A 25,940-nucleotide genomic window follows, 5' to 3' on the forward strand; every position below is an offset into this window, starting at 1 on the left:
ATGTATCCACCATCTGATCATCTGATCAGAGAAACCATCCACCAGCAGCATCTCAGTCTTGTCAGGATTGAGCCTCAGTTTATTAGCTCTCATCCAGTCCATTGTTGCGGCCAGGCAACGGTTCAGCACATCGATAGCCTCACCTGAAGAAGATGAAAAGGAGAAGTAGAGCTGCGTGTCATCAGCGTACTGATGACAACGCACTCCAAAACTCCTGATGACTGCACCCAACGGCTTCATGTAGATGTTAAAAAGCATGGGAGACAGAACCAACCCCTGCAGAACTCCACATTGGAGAGCCCACGGAGTCAAGCAATGTTCCCCAAGCACTACCTTCTGGAGACGACCCGCCTAGTAGGAGCAGAACCACAGCCAAGCAGTACCTCCAACTCCCAACTCCGCAAGCCTCCCCAGAAGGATACCATGGTCGATGGTATCAAAAGCCACTGAGAGATCAAGGAGAATCAACAGAGTTACACTCCCTCTGTCCCTCTCCCAACATAGGTCATCATACAGGGTGACCAAGGCCGTCTCAGTGCCAAAACCAGGCCAAAAGCCCGACTGAAATGGATCTAGATAATCGGTTTCATCCAATAGTGCCTGGAGCTGGCCAGCAACCACACGTTCCAAGATCTTGCCCAGGAATGGAACATTTGCTACTGGTCTGTAGCTGTTGAAATTTTCTGGGTCCAAGGAAGATTTTTTTCAGGATGCAGCCAGAAGGTTAGTATAGTGTTGTTATAATGGTTAGGTTGTTGGACTATGACCTGGTACACCAGGTAGGAAGTGCACTGGGTGAGCCTGAGCTAGTCATAGTTTCTCAGCTGACCTTACCTCACAGGGTTATTGTGGGGATACTATGGAAAAGGGAGGAAAACCATGCTCACCACCTTGAACCCCTTGGAGGAAAGGTGGAGCAGAAATGGAAAAAACACGGGAACCAGGTGATCCAAATTAGGGGTGGGCAGAGAAAACAATGCAAGGTTCACAGAGATCACAGCTTCTGGGGAAGGGCCGTAGGTCTGGGGTAGAGCACCTGTTTGGCATGCAGAAGTTCCCAGGTTCAATCCCTGGGATCTCCACATAGGGCCGGTGTGGTTCCTGGCTATCAAGAAAAGCACTCCAGTCTCACATATGGGAAACAGGATTAATAGAAAGCTCAAAGCATACATCTAAATAGGGAATGCAAGACAAAGCACTCGGCTGATTTAAGACTTCGCACATGCGCTCAGCAAGCAAGTCATAAGTCTTAAAAAGACATTACACCACAGTTGGGAAAGATTCCCTGTCTGAAACCTTGGAGAGCTCCTGCCGGTCAGTGCAAGCAATGCTAAGCTAGATGGACCAAAGGTCTGACTCAATATAAGGCAGCTTCCTATGTGATCTGAAGGAGGTTGGACTAAACCTGGGCCCTTTTTCTTGTACAGCATGCAAACTCCACCACTGAACAATGGCTCTACCTCTGTCCTTTTGCTGCCCTGACGCTTTGACGTGTGAGGCCTGAATGGTCTGTACCGATTCATCTGGACTTGTACTTCTTGTGCCTGGCAGGAGAGACCAGGAAGTTGGGTGGTAAGCTTGGGACTTGGCTCTCTGCATTTCCAGCAAGTTAAATTACATGAGGTGCAGAGTGGGCGTGGGCATGTGTGCATATGAGGATGGGCAGGGGAATTAAAATGAGTCATTGGTCGTCCTGACAAAGCTGAAGTTACTCTGAGCCAGAGAATGGTAGCCCTGTACATTTTGCTGTTGCAACTGATGGCAGGTATTAGTGTGGGGTGAGATCTGAATTGCTTCACCGATACATTCCTGCATTAGTTTATATAATGCAGAGTGTACAGACTCTGGGGCATCCTCACTGAAAGTGGGGCTGATGCAATACAGGGCAGAGAGAGAAAATACCAGGAAAGAGAGTGAAGAAGCCTTCAACAGGAGCAGAGATTAGAACTTTCCGCAGCCAGACAGCGTTTCCCAAAAGCTCTCCAGTTTCTATGACTGTTCTCAGAACATTTAGAATGATCTGGATTTGAAGGTGATTTTTTCAAAACGTGGATTGCCAAATAAGCTTTTTCATTTCAAGAAAATACAGCAAGGGAAGAAAACAAAACCCAGGGGCCAAAACCAAATTGCAGAGAAAAGATCGTAGTGAAAGTAAGGTTGAAGATCTTAGCAAGACATTTTATTTGTTTGTTTGTTTATTCAGTTTAAATACCACCCTTCCTCCCAGAAGGAGCCCAGGGTGGCAAATAAGTAATAAAACACTAAAAAATCTTAAAACATCTTAAAAACATCTTACATCTGTGCTTTCATCAGACTACACCTGCATGCATTCGCCCACACTTAAGCTGCTCAGAATGCAATGCCCCACCAGAGTGGGTGCTTCCATAGATTTTGCAATGCAGTTTCAGTGCCCAAAAAGAGCACACAAAAGTGCATATTTTACATTTAAAATGCGAATACAATATTATTTTACATAAAAGCACATCTTCCTATCTATTTATTGTCATATTCAATTATGGTACTGATTACACACAAGCCCACGCACGTGTCCTAATGGTTTTATTATATATTTTTATAGAATATTTGTGTTTTTTACTTTGCCACATGCCACTTAGAAATATTTTATGCATTATAGAAGTAGTATAGAAATGGTCTGAAATATAAATAAATAAATAAAAAGCATTGAAAAATACATGTTTTGGGAAAATGTGTACTAAGATGCATACAATATAAATCTTTAAGACAAAATAAGCACACAAAATGGGATGGATTGGACCTATGACTGAGTGCCAGCAAAAATTAAATGTTCCAGATTTAGGATGATCTCTCCATCCCAAGTGAGAAGGGCCCTGTGCCAGCCAACTGCAGGGTTTGACTTGGTTGTTATAGGACAAGGCGCTGAGATGTTAAAGCTTGGACTAACTGAGGCTGAATACACACCATAATTTAAAGCACATGACCTCCCCCAGAGAATCCTGGGATATGTACTTTACCTCTCACAGAGCTACGATTCCCAGCACCCATAACAAATAGGGTTCCCATGATTCTTTGGGAGAAGTCATGTGCTTTAAATGGATGGTGTGCATGCAATGTGACTGAGTAGCCCCTTTGGCTGTTGATCAGTAGTGTAGTTCTAACAGGGTATTCTGCTGGTCTTCTTGGTCTGGTTGTTTTTTGTTGTTTTTAACTAAAATCAAAAAGTATTTGTATTTAAGATGGTTGTAGCCCACCCTGGGACCCCCGGCTGAAGGGCAGGCAATAAATAGTAATGCTAATGCTACTAATACTACTAGTAGTAGTATTACTACTAGTAATAGTAATGTTGATTGTAGTCTTATTCTGTTTGTAGCTGATTTGATGTCATTTAACTTTGTGTGAAAGTATTCTACCCAGTAACCTGCTATGATGAAGGGTGGGCTAATAAATAAAGAAATAAAGAAGTATTTGTATTTTTTTTAAAAAAAAGAGTTTCCTGGGTTTTTAAAAAGAAAAAAATGTGTCTTCTGATTAATAGGGGCAGCTTTTTAGTTGATCAAAAGTGTTTCAGTCCATCAGGTGAAATGCTTAATTGACTCCATGCTATCATCACTAACTTCACCTCCCCTCCCAAATAAATTGTGCACTGATTTCCTGTGAATTGTTTATGTGCCTGCACAGGGAAAGGGGAGAGAGAATTGCCTCAGTGCCATTTAAGGCATAAGGATCCACAAGGATCTCAAGGCCAAGGGCCGTAGCACAGGGGCAGCTCCGTGTTGGTGGGGAGGTGGACTCTGCTTAGTCCAAACTTTCAAGGCGCTGTCCAGCTTGCAGCCACCAGCCACCCCTGCTCAGTGGCAGAGCAGGTCCCAGGTTCATTCCTGGCATCTCCAGGTAGGCTGAGGGAGAGCCCTGCCAGAAACCCTGGAGAGCTGCTGCTGCTGCTGCCAGTCAGCGCAGACAATGCTGAGCTAGATGAATCAATGGTCTGACTCTGTATAAGGCCGCTTCCTCTGTCCCTGTGTTGCCTAATATGAAAGCCTCAGGAAAGGGGTGTAGCATGAGGCTGACTGAAGAGTTAGGAAACAATACCCAGTCATCGCCTAGAGATGTCCCTCTGACTAATTTCATTGTTTGCTCGTTTTGAGGTAGCTAATGAGGTACACTCGGTGTCATAAAGCGGAACGTGACCTTCCCACAGCCAGAGGGAGCTGCAATTTAATGGGTACAATTTAAACCAGGAACTGGGTCAGGTGACAGGAAGAGGGCCATAGTGGCATTTCCTATCCCATTTCCTCGGGAGATGGGACTTCAGATTGGTTTTTTTCACATGATGCCCCGCCTCCCAAACGCAACCCTTGAACATGACCCAAGCTCATAGAGGCCCAGGTTTGGAGTTGGCCAAGAATACTTTTATCACACCAATTAGCAGGTGGGGATTTAGGATGCGGGACAGCGCCAGCGGTGGGCCAGCTGGGTACTTCAGTGGGCCTTGCTCTTGGGCCACAACACTCAGGGGCCCGCCACCGCATGGGGCACCTCCCTCTCTCCCTCCTAGCTTTGGTCAGCCCATCCCTTGGCAGCACTGTGGGGTCACCTTGCAAGATGTGGGTCCAGGGCTTGCTGTGGCTGTGGCCTCTCAGCCAGAGAGGATGGAGTGATGCTTCAGGAACAGGCGGCTGGACCGGAGCGAGTGAACCAGCTCCAGAGACTCCGGCCTGGAACAAAGTAAGTGCTTGGTTTTCATCCCTATATGCCCTTTTCCCACCAACCCCCAACATGGTCACTAACTACATCCCCGTGCTTTGAGCAGGAGCAAAAAGCTGGTGTATAAGACAATAATGCTGGGAAAAACAGAAGGGAGTAGAAAAAGAGGAAGGCCAAACAAGAGATGGGTTGATTCCATAAAGGAAGCCACAGACCTGAACTTACAAGATCTGAACAGGGTGGTTCATGACAGATGCTTTGGAGGTCACTGATTGATAGGGTCGCCATAAGTCGTAATCGACTTGAAGGCACATAACAACAACAACCAAGAGGGTGAGGCTGAGGAAAGAGTTAAGTCTTCTGATTCGTGAGCCAACACATTCTTCCCGTTCTTTCCTTGTCTAAAACAAGCCAGGAACCATTCCACAGGTGCCAAAATGGCAGGTGAGGGCACATGCTGTTCCACCTGGCACCGCCGCCTGCTTGATGCTTGAGCCAGCCAGCCAGTGAGCAGAGGCCCCAGGGCCCTCTGAAAGATTTTTGTGCCAAGATAACTAACCCTCGAAAGAAACAGCCAACATCACGTTGCTCTTGATTGTCTCCTCTATGCCTCTTTCATACAGTGTATCAAAGCCAATGCTGAGCAAGGTCAGTGAGTAATTATCCCAGAATTCCCTGGGAAGAGGGACTGACTGTTAAACCACTCGGGGAATTGTGTCTCTGTGAGGGGAACAGGGGGATCTCCTCACAACTCTCAGTAGCCTTCACAAACAACACTTCCCAGGATTCTTTGGGGGAAGCCATGGCTGTTTAAAGTGGAATAATAATGGAATAAATGTATGGTGTGAATGTGGGTTAACTTAGGCTCATTTCAATGGTTCTACTCTGAGTATGACTTAGAGGAATACAAGCTCTGGTTCCCATATATTGTTGGAGTCCAACAACATCTGGAGGATCATAAGTTCCCCACCCCTAATTTATGGAGATGCCACATGGAAGGCTATAGTTGCTCTCTGTCCTTGCTCTGGCATTTTGGGTGCACCTGAGCACCAACCCTGGCCATCATCTCCAGGGCTCTAAATTCGAAGCTGGAGGAAACGTTGTGTCTTCTCCCATCTTCAGCTGCTGGCTTGGAACGCTGGCTAGCTTGGCTGTGCTGAGTGGACAAGCAGAAACTCAAAAAGAAGGAAGCAAAGGGTGTGACTGTGAGACGTCTGCCACACCTCCTCTCGGCTTCTCCCTCAACAAGCTGAAATGAAACATCGCCCACAACAGAGGCACATGACACATGTTGATTTTAACATGCAAATGTCTGTTCCATGCATACAAGGGGCAGACCGTGTTTGGGGTACATTTTAAATATTTTAGCATAAAAGACGCGACTCTTTAACCCTGGCCCTTGACAGCGAAGGTTTTGTGAGCCCACCTCTTTTGCTAAATGTATACTGTTCCATTTCATTTGCAGTGGTTCGTCATCCAGGGTCTCAGGGGGTCATAGACCCATTAATTTGGGGGGGGCAGGGTCTCAGCAGAGTCCCTATGCCTCCAGCATCCTACAAGGCAATCAGCATGAAAAGGGAGTGTGTTAGCCACTGAAAAAAAATCTTCGTGCATGCTTCCTTGTCCTTTCCTGCTGACTGAAGCCAATCAGAGTGAAAGGAGGTGAGTCAGCCACTGAGAAGATTCTTGTCAGTAGCTAACACTCTCTTATTTCATGCTTATTTGCTCCTGTAGTTGAGGGAGAAGGCATTAACAAAGATCTCATTCGCAACCAGCAGCAAAAAAAAAAGGGGACATGGCTGTGACTATCATGAAGGGACTTATGAATTTGCCGCTACACTACGGTCCAGTTGGAATCATTTCCAGCTGTATCAGTTTTATCTGTTTTTAGAATTGTATATTAAATTGTTATAACCTGCCCTGGTTGGGACCTTATGGTGATGAAGGGCAGGTAAGAAATCTTATTGGAGAAAAAGACAGTGTTGTATTTTCAATAAGATTCTCCTACAGTCTGTAGAATGCATGCACATACTTTTTTTAAAAGGAAAACCAGGTAATTTGCATTCTGATGGTACTGCGGTATTGTGACACTTTAAGTAACAGTGATGTCACAAACTCTTTGTGTTTTGCTTTTGTGGGGCTGATAATGACGCACCATTCCCCCATCATGCTCTGTAGCTTTTAATATGCCTTAAGCCTCGTTCTTTCCATTTCCTTGTCATCTTAAGCAACATGTCCACACACGCCCAAACATACACATCAACACTAATCTGTGTTTGCTCATCATAATCGAAACAAAGTGTTTTCAAAGTTTCACAGATCAGATGCTGTCATCTAAGAGCACCTATCTACTGCTCCATTGAATCTGTCCATTTTAAAAAGCGGGTTTGATCCTGCCACAAGGGCTGGTGTAGCACAGTGGGGAGGAGAGCCTGACTGGGAGTCCAGCGTCTGTGAGTTCAAATCCCCGCTTGTGTCTCCTGGGAGTCAAGAGCCAGCTGAAGATCACCCCACAGTGAGTGGCTCAGGGGTTACGTGCCCTGCCACCTGGGCAGCCGTGGGCAAGCTGCATAGTCCCAAGGAGCACAGTTGCCCCCCAGCTGGCAGTTGTGGACAAGGAAGGGGCTGGCTTGTGCAGTGGTGGCAAGCTGAGCAGGCCCTAGCCAGTTGGGGAGGACCAGCCTCAGAGGGAGGCAATGGGAAACCCCCTCTGAATACCGCTTACCATGAACACCATATTCATAGGGTTGCCATAAGTCGGGATTGACTTGAAGGCAGTCCATTTCCTTTTATTTATTTATTTAAAAACCATTGGCAACAGGATGCTGTCCCTCATCCCATCTGAAGGCTAGGTTAGGGGCTGAAAGGATGGTGCAGATTATATTATATTGATAGTGGTTAGAGTGTTGGACTAGGACCTGGGAGATCAGGATTTGAATCCCCACACAGCCATGAAGCTCCCTGGGTGACCTTGGGCCAGTCACTGCCTCTCAGCCGCAGAGGGAGGCAATGGGAAACCCCCTCTGAATACCGCTTAGCAGGAAAACCCCATTCATAGGGTCGCCATAAGTCGGGATCGACTTGAAGGCAGTCCATTTCCATTTTATTTTTATGTCACTGCAGTTTATTGGCTCTGAGATACTGTTTATTTATGACTGTTTCATTATTCTTTTGCTGCTGTACTTATGCTGTCTGCTGCTTTGCTTTATGATTGTCCCTCATGTTTTAAAGAATTTCCTTGAAGACTTTTTTAAAGTATACACTTCTTGAATAAATATACACTAAATGAACAAATAGCAAAAAGAACCTACAAAACACTCTTACTGGAGCAGCCAAAGGCCTCTCTCAGCCTCCCCCAACCTGGTGCCCTCCAGATGCTGCTGGACTACAACTCCCATCATCCCCAACCATTGGCTGTGCTGGGTAAGGCTGATGGGAGTCCAACCCCATCTGGGGCGCACCAGGTTGGGGGAGGCCAGGATCTTGTCTCCCTTAGTGGCCAACCAGATTCCTCTAGGAAGCTCATGAGAACTCTTCCCCATACTGAGATATGAACAGCTATGAAGATATGAACAGCATGAAATTGGACCAGACCAAGGCTGATGGGAGATCCTGGCAGTTCTAGGACTGAAACTATGTTGGTATCCGCTTCCCTGGATCAGGAAAGCTTTGTACTGGAGCTTGGTGCTCTGAGGAAGCTGTAGTTTTAGCAGTGAAGAGGCTCAAAGACTTATACAGGAGCTGTTGCTTCAGCAGTGAAGCTGCTCAGACTGAGAGCTGATTTAGGAGTAGGAGGCTCCATCCTTTCCCAGCTCTCAGGCAGGCCCTGATCCAGTCAAGTGCTTACTGACACACACTTTCACCTCCTCAGAAGTAGCTTCACATGCAGCTAGCCCTGAAGGTGATTGGATAGGGTAGTCTGAGGGCCAGCCAGGAGCCCAGGCAACTGGTGTGCAGGTCCTCCTAGGTCAGGGATGTCAGGAACTGCAAGCTCCTCTGCGTTGCTGCTGGTGCAGAGGACTGTTGTTTCCCCTGTTCTTCCTCCAAGGAGACCCCAGGTTCCAGGTATGGGCAGGGTTGAACCCTGAGAGTAAGGAGAGAAGAGAAATTTGATTCAGTTTGCATTTCATGTCAAATCTATCAAATTCACCCTTTCCAATACAAGCTGAGGACCAAAACACAGCCATCCTCCTAAATTTGCATTTACCCAGATTTTGCAATACAGTCCTCCATCCAACCATCATCATTCATGTTTACACAAATGCATATATTAGAACATGTGCATAAAAATGAACATATTAGTGAAAATAATGTACGAAGATGTATTATATTACGAGACAATGCTTGAAAAAAGTGTACATTAGTCAAACCTGTATATAAAAAATGTATTAGGAGAAATTCACACTAAAATGCTAAAACGTTTTCATGATTGAAAAGAATACCCAGATTGCTGCAGAAATGTGGAGCCCTGAATTAAAAACTGGAAAAATGAGAAACAGAGAGAACCGAAATGAACAGATCCTTCCATCCCTAGCTGAGAGTTAGTCCATCCTTAATAAACGTCATCAACGGAAGACCGACCATCTGGGGGCACGTCTGAGGCCTTGGAGCTCTCTCTGGAGGAAGTACAGTATATGCATGTCACTGCCATCCTGACTCAAAATTCAGACAACTTCCAAAAAATGAATCATATCCCCTTTCTGGGCTCAGAAGAAAAGACGTTGCCATGGCCTGGGATGTTGTCATCTTCCGAACAAGTGAACTGATTTCAAGCTGAAATTTCCTTGCAAAATTAGATGAAATCTGTGCAACAGCAACAGGGTGCCTTCCTATTGTGTATGAAGATGCACTGTGCTCCTCTTGCACAACCACTGTTGTGCTCATTGTCATTTGATCCAACACGTTTCATTGGCCATGGCAGGCACCATTCATCTTTCAGGTAGGTCTACTTTGAGAAGGCAGCACTATTCATCCTTTCTGAAGGCACCATTCATTGTTCTGTTTGGTCCACTTTGATACAACAGTGGCTGTGGAGCACACCATTGATCATTCTGGTTGGTCTGCTACTTCCTCGATGCCTTGGCTGCTGAAACTCAAAGCCAAACTCTCTGCGCTAAGTTGGTGGCTGCTTTGGAAACTGGCCAGTATCCAGTTTAAGTTTACTGGAGGATTTCTCAGCAATCCAGTTTCTGATTCTTCTTTCTGTGCATCATCTCTTGTTCTGCTAAGAGCAGAACAAGTGGAACCTGAACCCCTTAGATCTGATGTAGCATCCTTCCACAAGGTGCAGGGGTGAGGATTTCAATCCTCCCTCTGGTCCTCTGTCAAGGGGAAATGGCTTCAGTGGAAGCAAGAAGAGCAGGGTAGTCAATGTGGTATTGACTACAACTCCCATCATCCTTGACCATTGGCATGCTGGCTAGCTCAAGGGGATTATAGTCCAACAAGATTTGGAGCACAGCATAGTGACTACCCATCCAGCCTGATGAAGAATTCTGGTGGACTCAAAAGTTTGCTCACTACTAATTTTGCATGCCGCTGTTGTATTGGCAAACTCTTGTACCTCAGATATAAGTGTCCTGCGTATCTGCTTTCATTGGGTTTGTCAGGAAAAAAGAGAGAAATTTGCATGAGATTACATAAAACAAACACTTGGTAACTTTTGAATTTGAGCCAGTAAGTAATTTTATTAGACATGGAAAAGTCTTTATCATGTATTGCATAAGATTAGTAAGTCGTTGAACTCTGAATAAAGGAGCTGGTCAAATGAGCATGAAAGTAAGCACTCATCTTTTTGTCTGCCAATGATTTGCAGGGTAAAGCATGTATTGTCTTACAGCCTCAGTTTCTACCACACTCAGGCTGGTGTTGCTGAACAGGTTTGCATTAAATACTAGCTCATCAAGTTTAGATTTATTTATTTTTAATGATTGCATCACCAGAAAAACAACTCCATATACGGCAGCACAAGCCAGATGATGGTCCAAGAGCCATAAGAAGGAACTTGGAAGCATTTCAGAACAAGTGCTGTCACTAGGGGCTGTCTGGTTTGCATTGACACATGACAGGGCATTATCAGTGGTAGTTCCCAGTTGGTGAAATGCCCTCCCTTGTGAGGCACTTCTGTCTCCTTCATTGTTGACTTTTCAGGAGGAATTTACAAACATTCCTGTTGACCCGGGCATTTGATGACTGAATGACACTGTTCGTGGCACTGACATACCTAGTTGACAGAATGTTTTCATCTGAATTTAGAACATATTCACTAATAGGCAAAAAAAACACATTGCAGTTTAAGTACATACCTATAGCCAATAGGTATTTCTATCAATCTTTTAAAAGCAGGGATATTGGGCAGCTATAGTGAATGCACCAGGGGACTAGGAAACTTGACCTCCTCTCTGAGATATTGGACTGCCCTACAAATTTGTAAAAATGCAAACACAATTTGGGTTGATCTTTCACAGTCCAATCCACTTCCTGTGTACCAAAATTCTTCCAAGCTTCCAAGGCCCTGGCCCAAGAGTAAGGCAACACCATGAGCTCATATTGAATTCACTGAGATTTAAGCCAGGTAGATGCTTCCATTGGACACACTTCCACTGGACTCCAATCCATATAACATTCTATAGAGGGGTTTCGCAGTGGCTGGCTCTAACCTGGTGGGGCACTAACTCCTCACACTGATGTTAATTCCTCAGAGCCTTCTGCAAACCGCTGCCCTCCAGATTTTTGGACTACAACTTCCATCAGCCCCAGGCAGTGCAGACTGGCTGGGACTGATGGGAATTCCAGTCCAAAACATGTGGAGGACACCAGGCTGGTGAAGGCTGAGCTAGATTATGGAAAGCCTTGTCCCATGGAATATGGCTCTCTTGCTGTTCTTCATCTATTTTATTTTGGTTTCTAATGACATTGCAATTTTGGAAGCCTTTGAGCCACCCTGAGTGGTGCTTTTGCACTAGAATGCCAGGAGATAATTTTTTAAATATACAAATAACATAAATAAATGGATTGTGCTGGTGGGCCGATGCAAAATCTCATTAGAATTTATGAACAGGTAAAAGAGAGCACATGTGCACCCAGTCACCACTGCCCAGCTTAAAAGGACGTCTGTTTTGAAGTATTGTCTTGTGAATGATAACATCTATTGGCTCTTGGAAAGCAAAGATTCTGAGCTGCTCATATGGAGAGAGTGGGTTCGCCCGCTTCCTCCGATGGAACCTGAAAGACTTTTGCATCATATACGAAGAGCAGTTTGAAAAGCCACATTCTGCCCAAGGTGTCACAGAAGCACCTTTGGCATGTTTCCACCTTTTCCTTTTCTTTTCCCTGTGAGATGGGAATGTGTTAAAAGCTAAAAGATGACTGGGCTGACACTGCTCTGGAGAAACTTTCCCTGTCAACAGCTGACAATGTGTAAGCAGCTGCTTAGGTAACAGTGTGAAGATGGAATAAGGGAAAGGTTCCACACTCCCAGGCATGTGTGTCAGTCAAAACCTGAAACCGCCTGGAGTAACTAAAAGTGTGACTTATCTAATAATCCTTGCACTGCCCAAATCCAGGAATTTTAGAGGAAGGAGACAAATGACTCTGGCCCATGGGAATAAAATCTTATAGACCCTCGCCTGAACAGCAGAGAGGGCATGGTTGTCCTCTTCATCTCAGTGCCAGGCTGGGCAGAGAGCCTTAAACTACTCTATCCAGGTCAGCACTGTGATTAGGGGTGGGTGAGAATTTCGATTCAGATTGCATTCCAAGCGGAATTTATCAATTTGCACTTTCCGAAACAATATGAGCACTGAAACACAGCCATCCTTCGAAATTCGCATTTATCAGAATTTTGTGGTGCAGTTTGCTGACTGAACAATATTTATAAAAATGAATATATTAAGGGAAGTGTGCATAAAAATGAATATATGAGTGAAAATAACATGCAAAAAGGCATGATGTGATGAGAAATAGCTTGCAAAAATGTGTACCTTTGTCAAAACTGCCTACAAAAATGTGTTTATCTGGAGAAATTTGCACTAAAACAGTGGAGAATTTTCATGAGGGCTTTTTCTGGAAAAAAAATCACAGATTGCTGCAAAAATGTAGAGAACTGAATTTAGTATTAGAAAAGTGAGAAACTGAAAGAACCGAAATTGACAGATCTTTACATCTCTAGCTGTGATAGGGAGGAAAATATCCCCCATCTACACAGATCAGCTGAAGAATTTCGGGGGTGGGGGAAGCCTCTGTGCTTGTCTTTGTTTATGTCTGGTACGTGTGTGCTCTGATGTGTGTGTGTGATGAATGTGTGCAAGAGTGTGCTGTGGCCATGCCCGTCACTGGCATGCTGCTCTTGGATGGGTGGCAACAGGGCAATGGGTGAAAAAGTTTAGCCACCATTCCCATATCTAATCCCAGTGAATCCAGACAGGTTCTCTGCGTAATACCCCACCCTCTCCATTGTAACTTTCTACTGGACGGTCAAAACTCAAAGGCAGCAAAGACTGGCATCCTGGTCCTCTATATTTCATGAAATTCTGTGAAGCTCAGCTAAGCTGATATGAGGAACAATGGAGAAACTGGCATCCAAAGGCGAATCTGCCTAATTCTCACTTTCCAAAACAATACGTGAACCAAAACACGGCCATCCTTCAAAACCCCAAATTCTCTGCACTTTGCAGTACAGTTCTCCAGCTATGTAATGTGTACAAAAATGCATATACTGGGATAAAGTATGCATAAAAATACATGTTTAAGTGAAAATAACAGGAAAAATGTTATATTAGGGAGCATTGCTTTGCAAAAAGTATGTACTACGCAAAACTGCCTGCAAACATCAGTATATCAGGGCAAATTCTCACTAAAATGCTGAGGAATTTTCAGGAGGACTATACGTAAATAAACTGCAAACTGATGTAGAAATGTGGAGAACTTAACTTAAAACTAGGCCCTCCGTGGCGCAGAGTGGTAAGCGGCGGTAACGCAGCCGAAGCTCTGCTCACGGCTGGAGTTCGATTCCAACGGAAGGAGGAAGTCGAATCTCCGGTAAAAGGGGTCGAGGTCCACTCAGCCTTCCATCCATCCGTGATCGGTAAAATGAGTACCTGGCATATGCTGGGGGGTAAAGAAAGGCTGGGGATGGAACTGGCAATCCCACCCCATATATACGGTCTGCCTAGTAAATGTCGCAAGAAGTCACCCTAAGAGTCGGAAATGACTCGCACTGTAAGTGCAGAGACACCTTTACCTTTACCTTTTAACTTAAAACTAGAAAAAATGAGAAACTGGGAGAACCCAAAATAGACCGATTCACCCACCCCTAGCTGATATTAAACAAAACAGCTGAATCCTAGGCATGTCAGTGGCTGTACATGACATGCAAGGTGAGCAGAGCAAGCTCCTTGGCCTCCATGTGTGCAGATGGTTGTGTACAGTGGCGGCTGGTGGCAGCACCTTGGACAGTTCCTGTTTGGACAGTTAGTTTAGACTAAAACCCGGAGCAGATTCCACTGCCTCATTGACATGGCCAGCCGCCACTGGTTATGTGACTTGATCCTTAGGCAGGACTGCCCTTGCAGAAGCCACTTAAAGGTTTCAGCCTCCGTGAGCCAAGAAGGGTAGGCACGCACCTCCCTTGGTTCCCGACCATCATTTATTCTGCATTCTATCCCAGCAGCAATTAGCAGCCAAGACAAGGTCAGTGGGGAAGGGCAACAGCAGTGCAAAGGTCTGCAAAACCCTAGTGGGTCTTGTGATACTTTATTTTCTGCTGAAAAGGTGCCACCACAGGAAAAAACAAGGTTGTAGACTTGGGCGGTTAAGAGACACAGGAGCTGGCTCTGACCCTCAAATGCAATTGCCTCACTTCTTCCAGGAGGCAAGGTAAATGTTTGCCCTTTCTGTGTTATTTTTATGCAAATGGCCTTTCCTTTATTGATTAAACAGCTGCTACTGGAGTTCAGAGAGGGCATTAGGTAGGTTGTACCTAGGGATGTAAGGAGGCAGCAATTTCCGTTCTGTCCTGTGTTCATTGCAATCAACGCTGTTTCCGTTCCCCTACAGTTCAGCTTCCACTAAAACTACGTTGTTCATCTTGTTACCTGCTATGGCCAAAACTCACATAATTAATTGTACAATCAATTTCAATGGCAGGGAAACATTTAAAAAAGCAGAAAATAATATAATTATTTACAGAACGTTTGTGGATTAAACAACAACAACAATAGTGAACATCGTTCATATTCACTTGTGTGATTTCTGTTCCTGACTTCAGACAAACATGCAAATTGCAGCAATTTCCACTCCCATTTCTGATGGAATTCTCTGACATCCCTAGTTGTAGCTCACCACTGACTGTGCTTAAATTATTACAGTTGGCTCTGTGGCGATTTCCACTCGTGGAACTTATTTATGGCCTGAGCATTTGTTCTAGTAAAGCAACTGCTGCTCTGAATGGCTTTCCACTTTCATGTATTCACACTAGGGTTGGAGATCCTGTTGCTCTCCCGTTTGACTGGGCCTGATTAGAGTTTGAATTCAACAACATCTGGAGGGCCACAGGTTCCCCAGCCCTGCATTACAGGAACACTTTAAACTCTTCCCCTTTTAAAAGGTTGCAAGTGTCCCAGAAAAGGCCAAGAGGCACGTAACTGGGAGTGCCAACTCTGCTGTTCGGTGGGGCTGGATTTGTAGTGAGAGAGTATGATCTAATGTGTGGACTCAATACGGAGAATTCCGTTGTCATTTCATTCATGCAGTGGATTTCTTCAGAAAATCCATTGGCTGAATTAAAATTGTGTGGGACTGTGCATTCACCTGTACCTCACTTCTTTCTAGGTTTTTCAACATACTCTGGATACCACACAGTACTGGGTCATGCAGGGTCGACTCACTGTCCAGACTGTTGCACAACAACATAGTTTTTGTAGGTTTTGAGCAAGGGTCATCAACCTGTGGCCCTCCAGATGTTGTTAGGCTACAACTCCCATCAGCCCCAGCCAGCATGTCTAATGTTCAGGGATGATGGGAGCACTAGCTCAGCAACATCTGGAGGGCCATGACTAAACAGCTAATTGCTCTTCCTCTGGATGCATATTTGCCTGATGTTGCACTATGTCATGATACTGGTGGTAGTTCAACCACTGAGTCATTTCCCCAGACGTATATTTGGTGCAGTTCCTCACAGAATTCCTATCACTTTGAAAATCTGAGAAGCGGAATAAATCACAGAGAAATATGCAATATGTGTAAGTTTTGCTGAGGTGCGCCAAATTGATTTGGTAGGGAACTGGTTTTTTCTTTGCACAGAGCCTGCATTGTTGTTGTTGTTGTTCTTTGCTTATTTTTCAAAAAGGAAAAGTGACTTACAACATTAAAACAGATATAAAAACAAGAATGAAAACATCCCAAAATATTCACAAATATTTTGTGGATACACATTTGTCCTTGCCTTGCTTAAGTGTGCACATTGGGATAAGGAAAGATCATAAGGAAAGCTCTCCTGGATCAGGCCTGTGGCCCATCTAGTCCAGCATCCTGTTCTCACAGCAGCCAACCAGTGGGAAGCCTGCAAACAGGACCCAAGGGCAAGAGCAGTTTCCCCTCCTGAAGTTTCCAGCAATTGGCATTCAGAAGCATACTGCCTTCTGTGGAGGTAGAGCATAGCCATCATGGTTTAGTAGGCTTTGATAGCCTTATCCTCCGTGAATTTGTCTACTCCTCTTTTAAAGCCATCCAGGTGGGTGCCCATCACTATTTCCTGTGGGAGTGAATTCCATAGTTTAACTATGTGCGGCGTGAAGGACGGCTTTTTAAAAAATCTGTCCTGGATCTTCCAACATTCAGCTTCACTGGATGTCCCCAAGTTCTATGAGAGAGGGAGAAGAACTTCTCTCTGTCTGCTTTCTTCACATCATGCATAATTTTATACACTTTTAACTATCGTTCTCTTATTCACCTGTTCTCGAAACTGAAAAGCTCCAAATGCTGCAATTTTTCCTCATAGGGGAGTTGCTTCAGCCCCTTGATCATCTGGGTTGCCCTCTTTTGAACCTTTTCCAGCTCTATAATAGCCTTTTTGAGGTCTGTCAACCAGAATGATATACAGTGTTCCAAATGTACTCATACCATATATTTATATAACGGCATTATGGTATTGGCAGTTTTATCTTCAGTTCCTTTCATAATAACCCCTAGCATGGAATTTGCCTTTTTCACAGCTGCCACACACTGGGTTGACATCATCGAGCTATCCACGATGACCTCACAGTCTCATTCCTGGTCAGTCTCTACCAGTTCAGACCCCATGAGTGTATACGTATAATTAAGATTTTTTGCCCCAACGTGCTTCATTTCACACTTGTTTACATTGAATTACATTTGCCGTTTTACCACCCATTCACTCAGAGGTCCTTTTGAAGCTCTTCACAATCCCTTTTTGTAGCTTTTGAAACCACTTCAGAGGTGAACTTGAATGCCCAGCTGTGCCAATTTGGCCTGAAAGTGACTTGGCGACGTGGTGGACCCACGTAATTATAGACCAATAAGTCTTCTTGTTATTGCTTCTAAACTGTATGGGAAATACCTTCTTAATAAACTTCTCCTCTGGGAATCCAGTTCCAACATCCTGCGTGAGGAGCAAGCAGGTTTCAGAAAAGGTAGGAGTACAATTGACCAAGTATTTGTGCTATACCATCTTATAAAGAAGATCACAAAAGGTCAAAACAAATTTCTGTATGTGGCCTTCGTTGACTTCACAGCTGCCTTTCATCTTATAGACAGGGATCTACTCTGGCAAAAAAATGGCCCGGTCCGATATTGACAAGAGACTGCTTTACTTAATTCATGTTCTCCATCAGGACAACACATTAAGAACATAAGAACATAAGAAGAGCCTGCTGGATCAGGCCAGTGGCCCATCTAGTCCAGCATCCTGTTCTCACAGTGGCCAACCAGGTGCACCAAGTGCATCTAGGGTTGCAGGGTCTTCTCACCCGCGATATTCGGGTGGGAAAAGGAGTGAAGCAAGGTTGTATACTGGCCCCTTTCCTATTTAATTTTTTTATAAACAATATTATCCCTGTGTTGTCTTCCCCGGCTTTCCCCCCCCCTCAGTTGGCTCTCATAAGGTCTCTGTCTTGCTTTACGCCGATGACCTGGCCCTATTATCTTTAAATAAAATTGGACTTAAAAGGATGTTAAACCATCTGAGCTCCTATTGCAAGGAGCAGCATTTATCCATCAGCCGCTCCAAAACCAAGATAGTGGTTTTCGGCAGAAAAAGGTCAATATCGAGTTGGTTGATTGACGGACACCCGTTAGAACAAGTTCGTACATTTAAGTACCTGGGCATCTGCCTTAGTGAGAACCTTTCCTGGAAATCACATGTGAGGTCCACCAAATTGATTGGCATCAAAACCCTAGTCCAACTTAAAAGGTTCTTTTATTCCAAGGGAGGCCAGCTGATTCTTCCGCTGCTCAGAGTTTATGTAGTCAAACTAGTTGCCTCAATACTTTATGGGGCCGAACTATGGGGGCTACCCGCCACCCAGGAACTAGAACCACTACAAAATAAGTTTATAAGGCAGATTCTGGGGTTCCCTCCTGGTACACCCACAGCACATCTCAGAGCTGAGCTCGGCCTCTCCACCCTCGCGGCCAGAATAGACCTAGCCTATTTTAAATACTGGCATAGATTATATCAAAAACCCAACAGCTCTCTTGTTAAACTTTGCTGGTCAGAGCAACTAGCTAAGGATGGATGGGCTACTTTTAATCAGGACCTGTTGGCCCAGTATAACATCTCACAGAACGAGCTCTTGAACCTCAGTTCGCATGCTCTTAGACTCAGGGTCTTCAACCATGTGGCGGGTCGTGACCAAGTGTCAATACTAGTAGCCCCTTTTTCGATATGGTTCCCCCATCTCAACATCTCCCATACAAGACCAAGATATTTTGAGAGCCTTACTCATCCTTCCCTCCGCAGAGCATTTTCAGAGCTCAGATTCCAACTGATACCTTTGGCTTAGTTGGAAGGGAGATATCAGGGAATACCCCCCGAGGATCAGAAATGCGTTGCCGGTTGCAATGTCATAGAGGATATTGTTCACTATTTGCTAGTCTGTCCTTTATATGATAACCCTAGGCGAAACTTTCTGGCCCAATTTATTCATCCAAATTATGCCCATCGCCCACAAGAGTCCATCCTGGAGCTACTAAAGGACAATTGCACGCAGGTAACAGTAGCAACAGCCAAGTATGCATTGGCAGCCAAAGCTGCCTCTCCCGTTTGTGAGATGGGGTGCCTGGCCTTGTAAAACACTTACCAGTCTCCACCACAAGTGCATCCGGGGCTTTCTGGTGTGTCCTAATTGCCTCCATATCTCAGCACCTTTTGGGGGGCGAGGTGGGAAAGTTCCCTGTTAAGGAAAATCCCACTTCCAACAGTGATATGGAGGCAGGCTTGCCTAACCGGCTGATTCACCCTGTGGATCTTGTGGATTCCACCTGCAAAGCCAAGGGGTAAGAGTCTTTCCCCAAGTGACTGAGAGAGAGTACGGGTGAGTTGGCTGGCAGACTTGGCTGTTATCCTAGGCAAGGTGTCAAGAAGTAACAGGAGAAAGAAAGAAATCCTGTCATGAAACCAGCTATCATGCCCTTGACTTGGTGTGATGTGATCTCGGCGGTGACTATTCGTAAGTAGTCGAGCCGCCGCATTTTGTATCAGTTGTAATTTCCGGACCGTTTTCAAGAGTAACCCCACGTAGAGCGCATTACAGTAGTCCAAACAAGAGGTGATCAGGGCGTGTACCACCAGTGGGAGCTGATGAACAGGAAGGTAGGGTTGCAGCCTTCGTATGAGGTGTAGTTGGTACCAGGCTGCCCGGCTCACTGCCGAAATCTGAGCCTCCATGGACAGCCTGGAATCAAGCACAACCCCAAGGCTGCGGACCTGGTCCTTTAGGGGTAAACTCACCCCATTGAACTTCAGGTCAATGTCACCCAACCTTCTCTTGTCCCCCACAAGTAGTACCTCGGTTTTATCAGGGTTCAACTTCAGCTTGTTCCTTCCCATCCATCCACTCACGGATTCCGGCGGCTCGACTACTTACGAATAGTCGCCGCTGAGGTCACATCACACTAGTGTTGTTCGACCTACACTGGCTTCCAGTTGTTTTCCGAGCCCAATTCAAGGTGTTGGTATTGACCTTTAAATCCCTATACGGTTTCGGCCCAGTTTATCTCACGGAGCGCCTTCAACGCCACCAATTATGCCGCCCGACAAGATCGGCCACACAGGGCCTTCTCTCAATCCCGCCAACAAAAACAGCCAGATTGGCGGGTACAAGAGAGAGGGCATTCTCAGTGGCGGCCCCCACTCTTTGGAACTCCCTCCCACAAGATCTCCGGCACGCCTCTTCTTTAAATGTGTTTCGGAAAGCCTTAAAGACCTGGCTCTTTCAGCAGGCCTTCGGGGTATCCGGGGAGGGTTAATCTATATAATTGTAATGCCTCCTACCCAGTTTTAATATTGTTGTTGTAGATCTATTGTTTTTATTGTATTACTGTATTTTATTAATTGTATTTTAATAATTTTGTAAGTCGCCTAGAGTGGCCATTGGCCAGATAGGCGACGAAGAAATTAAATTTATTATTATTATTATTATTATTTATTTATTATTATTTGCAAGTGTTGTCGGATGACAGCTCCAATCATCCTTGGCCATTGGCCAACATCTGGGGACCCAAGGTTGAAGAACACTGAGTTAAGCAACTAAACGTTTTGTTAGCTAATCTGCTAGTTAATCTACCAATTAAATGGATTAAGGCTATGATCCCATGCACACGTTCCTGAGGATAACCTCCACTGAACCAGTGGGACGTATTTCTCAGTAGACATGCATAGGATTCCACTGTAAGGCTTTGAGCCGCCTTACAGGAAAGTTAGTGTGGGACCCATACATGCTGGAAACCAGTTAAGCATTTCTCTCCTATGAGCTTAATACCTCCTTGCCCTCATAATCCCCAAACTATCTGCTTGAGCTGGCTTTCAAACTCCTTCTTGTGAGTCCAGGGTCAACCAAGGTTGTTGTTTTGTTTGAAGTTTGCCATTGGACCCAAAATGTGGAGTTGGAAAAAAACTGTGCAGTTGGAAAGTTGATAATGTGCAGCTTAAAGAATTGTGGGAAGGGGAATTAGACACATTAGGCGTTCTGTGTTTATTAAGTATTTAAATGACAGTCAGTGTTAGGGGAAGTAAGTATACCAATGATATAAGGGAAGCATGTGCTCAGTTTCTATTCTTAAAACGAAGTACTACCCACGATGGCTGTGCTCTGCCACCATTGTCAGAGGGGGTATGCTTCTGAAAACCAGTTGCCAGTTGGAGGGGAGAGTGCTCTTGCACTCAGGTCCTGCTTGTGGGCTTCCCATGAGTATCTGGTTGGCCACAATGCGAACAGGATGTTGGACTAGATGGGCCCCCTTAGGCCTGACCCATCAGGACTCTTCCTATGTTTTCTTATGTTCTTAAACTGCCCAAGCCATACTAAAATGCCTTCCTTTGGGCTGGAACCTCCTCTTCTTCACCTTCATCTCCGGGCAGGGAACACTTCATCACATCTTTGCACATACCCTTAAAGTACTCATTCTTTAATGCCAGTTAGTTGCTGAACTAAGGCAGATTGATAAATTAATCATCACTGTGTGGTAGATAATAGCTACTGACTCCTTTGGAGAAACTGCCACTGATACAGGATGCAAGCAAAGAGCAAAATATCCTTTAAAAAAAAGTGTGGGGTGTCTGATGGGGAGTTTATACAGCTGGAAAATCTGCTGTTTTTTTTTAAAAAAAATCCTGAAGTCAACCTTCTCCATCCAACAGAGTGTGCAGAGGCCATTGTGCAGTGCATACCCCCAGATGAACAGCAGGCTTGTTGTTGCTGTCATACACACTCTGGTTATTTTTCTAAAAGGAGGAAATAATTTAAATGTCTCCCAGACAGCCTGGTCCCTCCCAACAACCAAGGAGTTTAAGATCTGTTTGGCTTGCAGTGTGTACATTTTGTTTGTCATGCTCAGTATGCAACTTTTTTTACAAAAAAAATGAAACAAAAGACCACAATAGTGTAACCTCATTACAACACATACTTTAATCCTGATAAGCAAGGATGAGCATCACTGCACTGAGTGCGGTTGGCATCAGAGTGTGTTCCCAAGTAAATACAAATTATCTAGGGGGAGTCTGCCTAGTCATTGAGCCCAAATGCCCAGGATGTTTCCTCTTCTATCAAGAGGGCTGTTGTAACACAGCCAGAGAACTGTTTGTCCTCCACCTGAGGGCTAGGGGCTCTACGTTACTGTTCTGGATGGGGGGTGGCCCCTAAGCTGTGGAATTCCTTCCCCGCGGAGGTGCATCTTGCACCTTCATTGCATAATGTCCATAATGTGCTGAAGATGCACTTCCTTATCCAGGACTGTGACACCTGGGAGAGATGTTTTTAGGACCCACCCTGTTCTTGTGACTGTAAATTATTTTAACTGATGTTGATCTTGTATTTTTCATATTGTTGTACCTCACTCTGGGACCTTTTGGGGAAAGGGCAGATAAGACACAACAACAACAACAACAATGCAACCTTAAAGCAATTTGGTTTCTGTTCTATGGCACAGTTCAATTTAGTCTTGAGAAAAGGCTTTTGTTCTTATTACCAAAGGATCACTTTTGGGCATCTCTGGGCAGAAGAACATGGTATCTGATCCGTCTGTAGGAAATCAAGTGCATAATTCAGGAAACAGACCTTTTCTTGTGCTGTAGCTACAATCCTCTCTCCCAAGTGAAGTCCACCTTGGCTACCTTGCTGTTTAGCATTTAATGCCCAGGTAAACCATCCTTATTGCATTCCCCGCCTCCCAGACATTTGCTTTTTTCTATTGTCTTCATGTTGGGTTGTTACTTTAGCCTTTAGCTTTTGATGGTGATAAATTGTTGTTGTATTTGCATTTTGGATGGATTAGATCTATCAGTAGCTATTAGTTATAATGGAACCTCCTCTTTCAGAAGCAGTCTACCTCTAAAATCAACATACAGACAAGTCCATACTGTTGGAGGGGATGCAACCAATTGGGAACGTTTTTTCACATGTGGTGGAGCTGTGCAAAAATTAAACAGTTTTGGGAATTGGTATGCAAAGCGATTGGCTATGGCTAGGACTGCCTTGTACCCAGTGGAGGCTGGACCATGAGGGCTCATGGGGCATTGCCCCACCAACCTCTGCCTGCCTTCTTACTTACATCCAGTCCACTGGCAGGTGCTGGCAGTCAGCATCCTCTTCCTTAGACTCAATTGGCCTTACAGACCTCAGCTGGGAGAAGGGTGGGGACAAAACCCTTTGGCTCTGCCTGTCATTGGCTCTGGAGCCACTTTCCAATGGCCTCCTGCTTGACGCCCCATCATCCCAATGGGCACCAGCTGCCACTGCTTTGACCAGCTTCATCTGGTTCATCAGCTATGCCCATTCTTGGGCAGGGAGAGCCTGACCACTGTAGCCCATGTGTTGGTAACCTCAAGGCTGGAATACTACAACTTGTTTCATATGGGGCTGCCCTTGGGCCTGGTTTGGAAGCTCCAGCTGGAGCAGAATGTGGCGGACAAACTGCACATGGCCAACATTTGTTAAAACATCTGCCCTGGTTGCCCATCTATTATTGAGCCAGGCTCAAGGTCCTTGTATTAATTTAGAAAGTATCTTATGGATTCCCTGAACCCTTATATCCCAGCTCAGTCTCTGAGATCATCTGTAGGAGTGTCATTAGTTGTGCCTCACACTGGTGAGGCTCATTTGACACTGATACAAAACTGAGCCTTTACTCTCGTCAGGCCAGTCCACTGAAATGCTCTTCCAACAGAGATTCGGCAGGTGCCTTCTGTTTTAACCTTTACATGTTTGCTGAAAACTTTTCGGTGCCTCCAGGCTTGTGCAGACAATTAAGAAAACAACTTCTGTAATAATTAACCGATGATATGTGATTTAAATTTTTACATGGTTTTATTGTAAAGGTATAATTGTTGTAAAACACTTTGATTTTGTTATATCAGTTGTGGTATACAAGTATTATATTATATTATCATCCAGATCAGTCCAAAACTGGGTGAAACTGGATGCCTGGAGCATCCTCAAATTAGAACAACCTCAAAGCCTTTGAAGTAAAAAATGCCATGAATGAATGTATGTTTTCTGTGAACGGTTTTCACTTTCTATCCTTTTGAAAGAAGGTAATTCAGTGGGACTTTATAGAGAGTCCTGCTGGATCAAACTAAAGGTAATGAATGCAATAATTGTAACAAATAAGGGCCCCTTCCTTAAAACCCTCTTTAAAGGATGTTTGTGCTACAGCAAATTCCATTTTTTTAATTACGCCTCTTTTAGCTTGCCCTGCATTTCCAGCTGGTCAGTTTCATTGGGTGACACCCCCCTCCCAAATACTAGTGGCATAAGAGAGGGGGGAAATGACCTCTGCCCCCTTTCTCCGTGCCATGCATGATTTTATAAGCCATGTCTCAAAAGCCCCCAACACATTAGCTTTCCTTGGGGAGATACTCAAACCAGTAACAAAGAATGGCCATTGGAATATATTGGTTCTGTCCGAGTGGTCATAGGAATGCGTTGCACTGAACTGTTGAATGCGTTGCACTCAGGGTGATGATTGGCTGCTTATGTGGTGGATTTTTAGGGACCGTTTTCAAATAACCAAACCAAAAAGTATTGCTCTTGCAGTGGCCACTGAAATACATTGTAAGAATGGTTGGGATTTTGAACCCAGACTTACAAGGCTCACAAGAAAGCCAGATAAATATACGTCCCTGATTCGCAAGCAAGGGTCCCTCCAGACATCCTTTTAACGGCACGATGGTTTGTACTCATAAGGCTATCAGTGTGCTCATATGTAATTCTGCTTTCAATACTGTTTGTGCCTGCGAAAGTGTTGGGGCAGTCACATTGTGTCATTACCAGTTACTGCATATGCTGTAACTTCCTGCTGAGATCCCATACCTTTTTTTTTTTTTTACCACAAATGTTGTGGCTTATTTTGTCCCACATTTGTTGTGCTACAGCCGCTCCGGACAGCAATCACGTGGTAGCATTGGAGAAGTATTGCAGAGCAACTAATAAAGCAAAATAAATCCACCACGAATGCACAAATGTTGTGTTAAAAACATGTTGCAGAACACCCCTGCAATAAAACGCCAGTCTGGCAGGGCCCTGAAATGCCTTGGAAGGGGTGCATGCATGACCATTCAGGGCACAGTTCTGGAGGAAGGATCCTATTCCAACACATCCCGCTGGTCACTCAGTATGGCAAGCATTTTGCACATCTTTCTCCTAAGGTGTGCAGTGCAGCGTACAGGATCCCATCCTCTCCTAAGGCATTCCAACCGGAAACAGATTTGTTAATCTCATTTTGTTATGTATGAGCCTGGGCATGGGTGGGTGCAGAATCCCAACCCATTCCAATGCATTTGAATGGCCGCTCGGAAGGACAATTGTCGGCCTGTTGGAGAAAAGACGGTATAAGCAAACAATCACTCTGGTTAATGCGTTCAGAAATGCAACACATTCCAATGGACATTCTCTGCCTTGATCATTTTGGTTGCTCTTTTCCAGCTCTACATTTTCCTCTCTTTTTTTTTTAGGTGGGCCAACCACCGAGTTATGTACATGGTTTCAGGCAGGAGTCTCTCTTCCAGCCCCCCTGGAGCTGCCATGGGGGATTGAAACTGTTTGCCATCTTATTTCCCATCAGGCCTTGATGCAACCTGAAACCTGCATTGCACCCAACAGTGCCTCATTTGAAGTCTGCTACCACCTCCCCGGTTCCTCTTTAAGGCTCTTCCCTGTTGCACATTCACAGCTTCATCTCCAGCCATTTGTTTTTCTCCAAATCTCCCCCCCCCAAAAAAAATCCCGTTTGCTTTGTTTACCAAACTCTTCCTGAGTTCTGGATTACTTAAAAGCTTGCACATTATTTTGTGGTTGGCCAAATACGGTGTTCTGCTTATGAGCCTGGGCTTTAAGTGGGAGGCTGGAAATATGACTTTGAGTCTTCCAAGAGCTTCACTGGGCTTTCCAAATTAAAGATATGACAAGACACCTTGTTGCAGAGGAGGTGGTTAGCTCAGGGTGAATGATGGCTGGATTGCAGAGCAGCATGTGGGTGCAGGAAAGGCGATGGGGCAACTCTGGGTTTTTCTTTCAAAGGCTGTC

At 44.9% G+C, this 25,940-nt stretch overlaps 1 protein-coding gene across 1 annotated transcript in view; it reads left to right on the forward strand.

The window, feature by feature from the left end:
* The first annotated feature begins 4,457 nt into the window (after positions 1-4,457).
* Positions 4,458-25,940, forward strand: part of SLC6A14 (solute carrier family 6 member 14) — a 49,306-nt gene continuing 27,823 nt past the window's right edge. The window contains exon 1 of the mRNA XM_061598612.1: positions 4,458-4,704. Within this exon, the coding sequence (XP_061454596.1) occupies positions 4,507-4,704 (198 nt within the window). The 5' untranslated portion in view covers positions 4,458-4,506. The remainder of the gene's footprint in view (positions 4,705-25,940) is intronic.

This window comes from Rhineura floridana, chromosome 16 (genome assembly GCF_030035675.1).
Source record: "Rhineura floridana isolate rRhiFlo1 chromosome 16, rRhiFlo1.hap2, whole genome shotgun sequence".
NCBI lineage: Eukaryota > Metazoa > Chordata > Lepidosauria > Squamata > Rhineuridae > Rhineura > Rhineura floridana.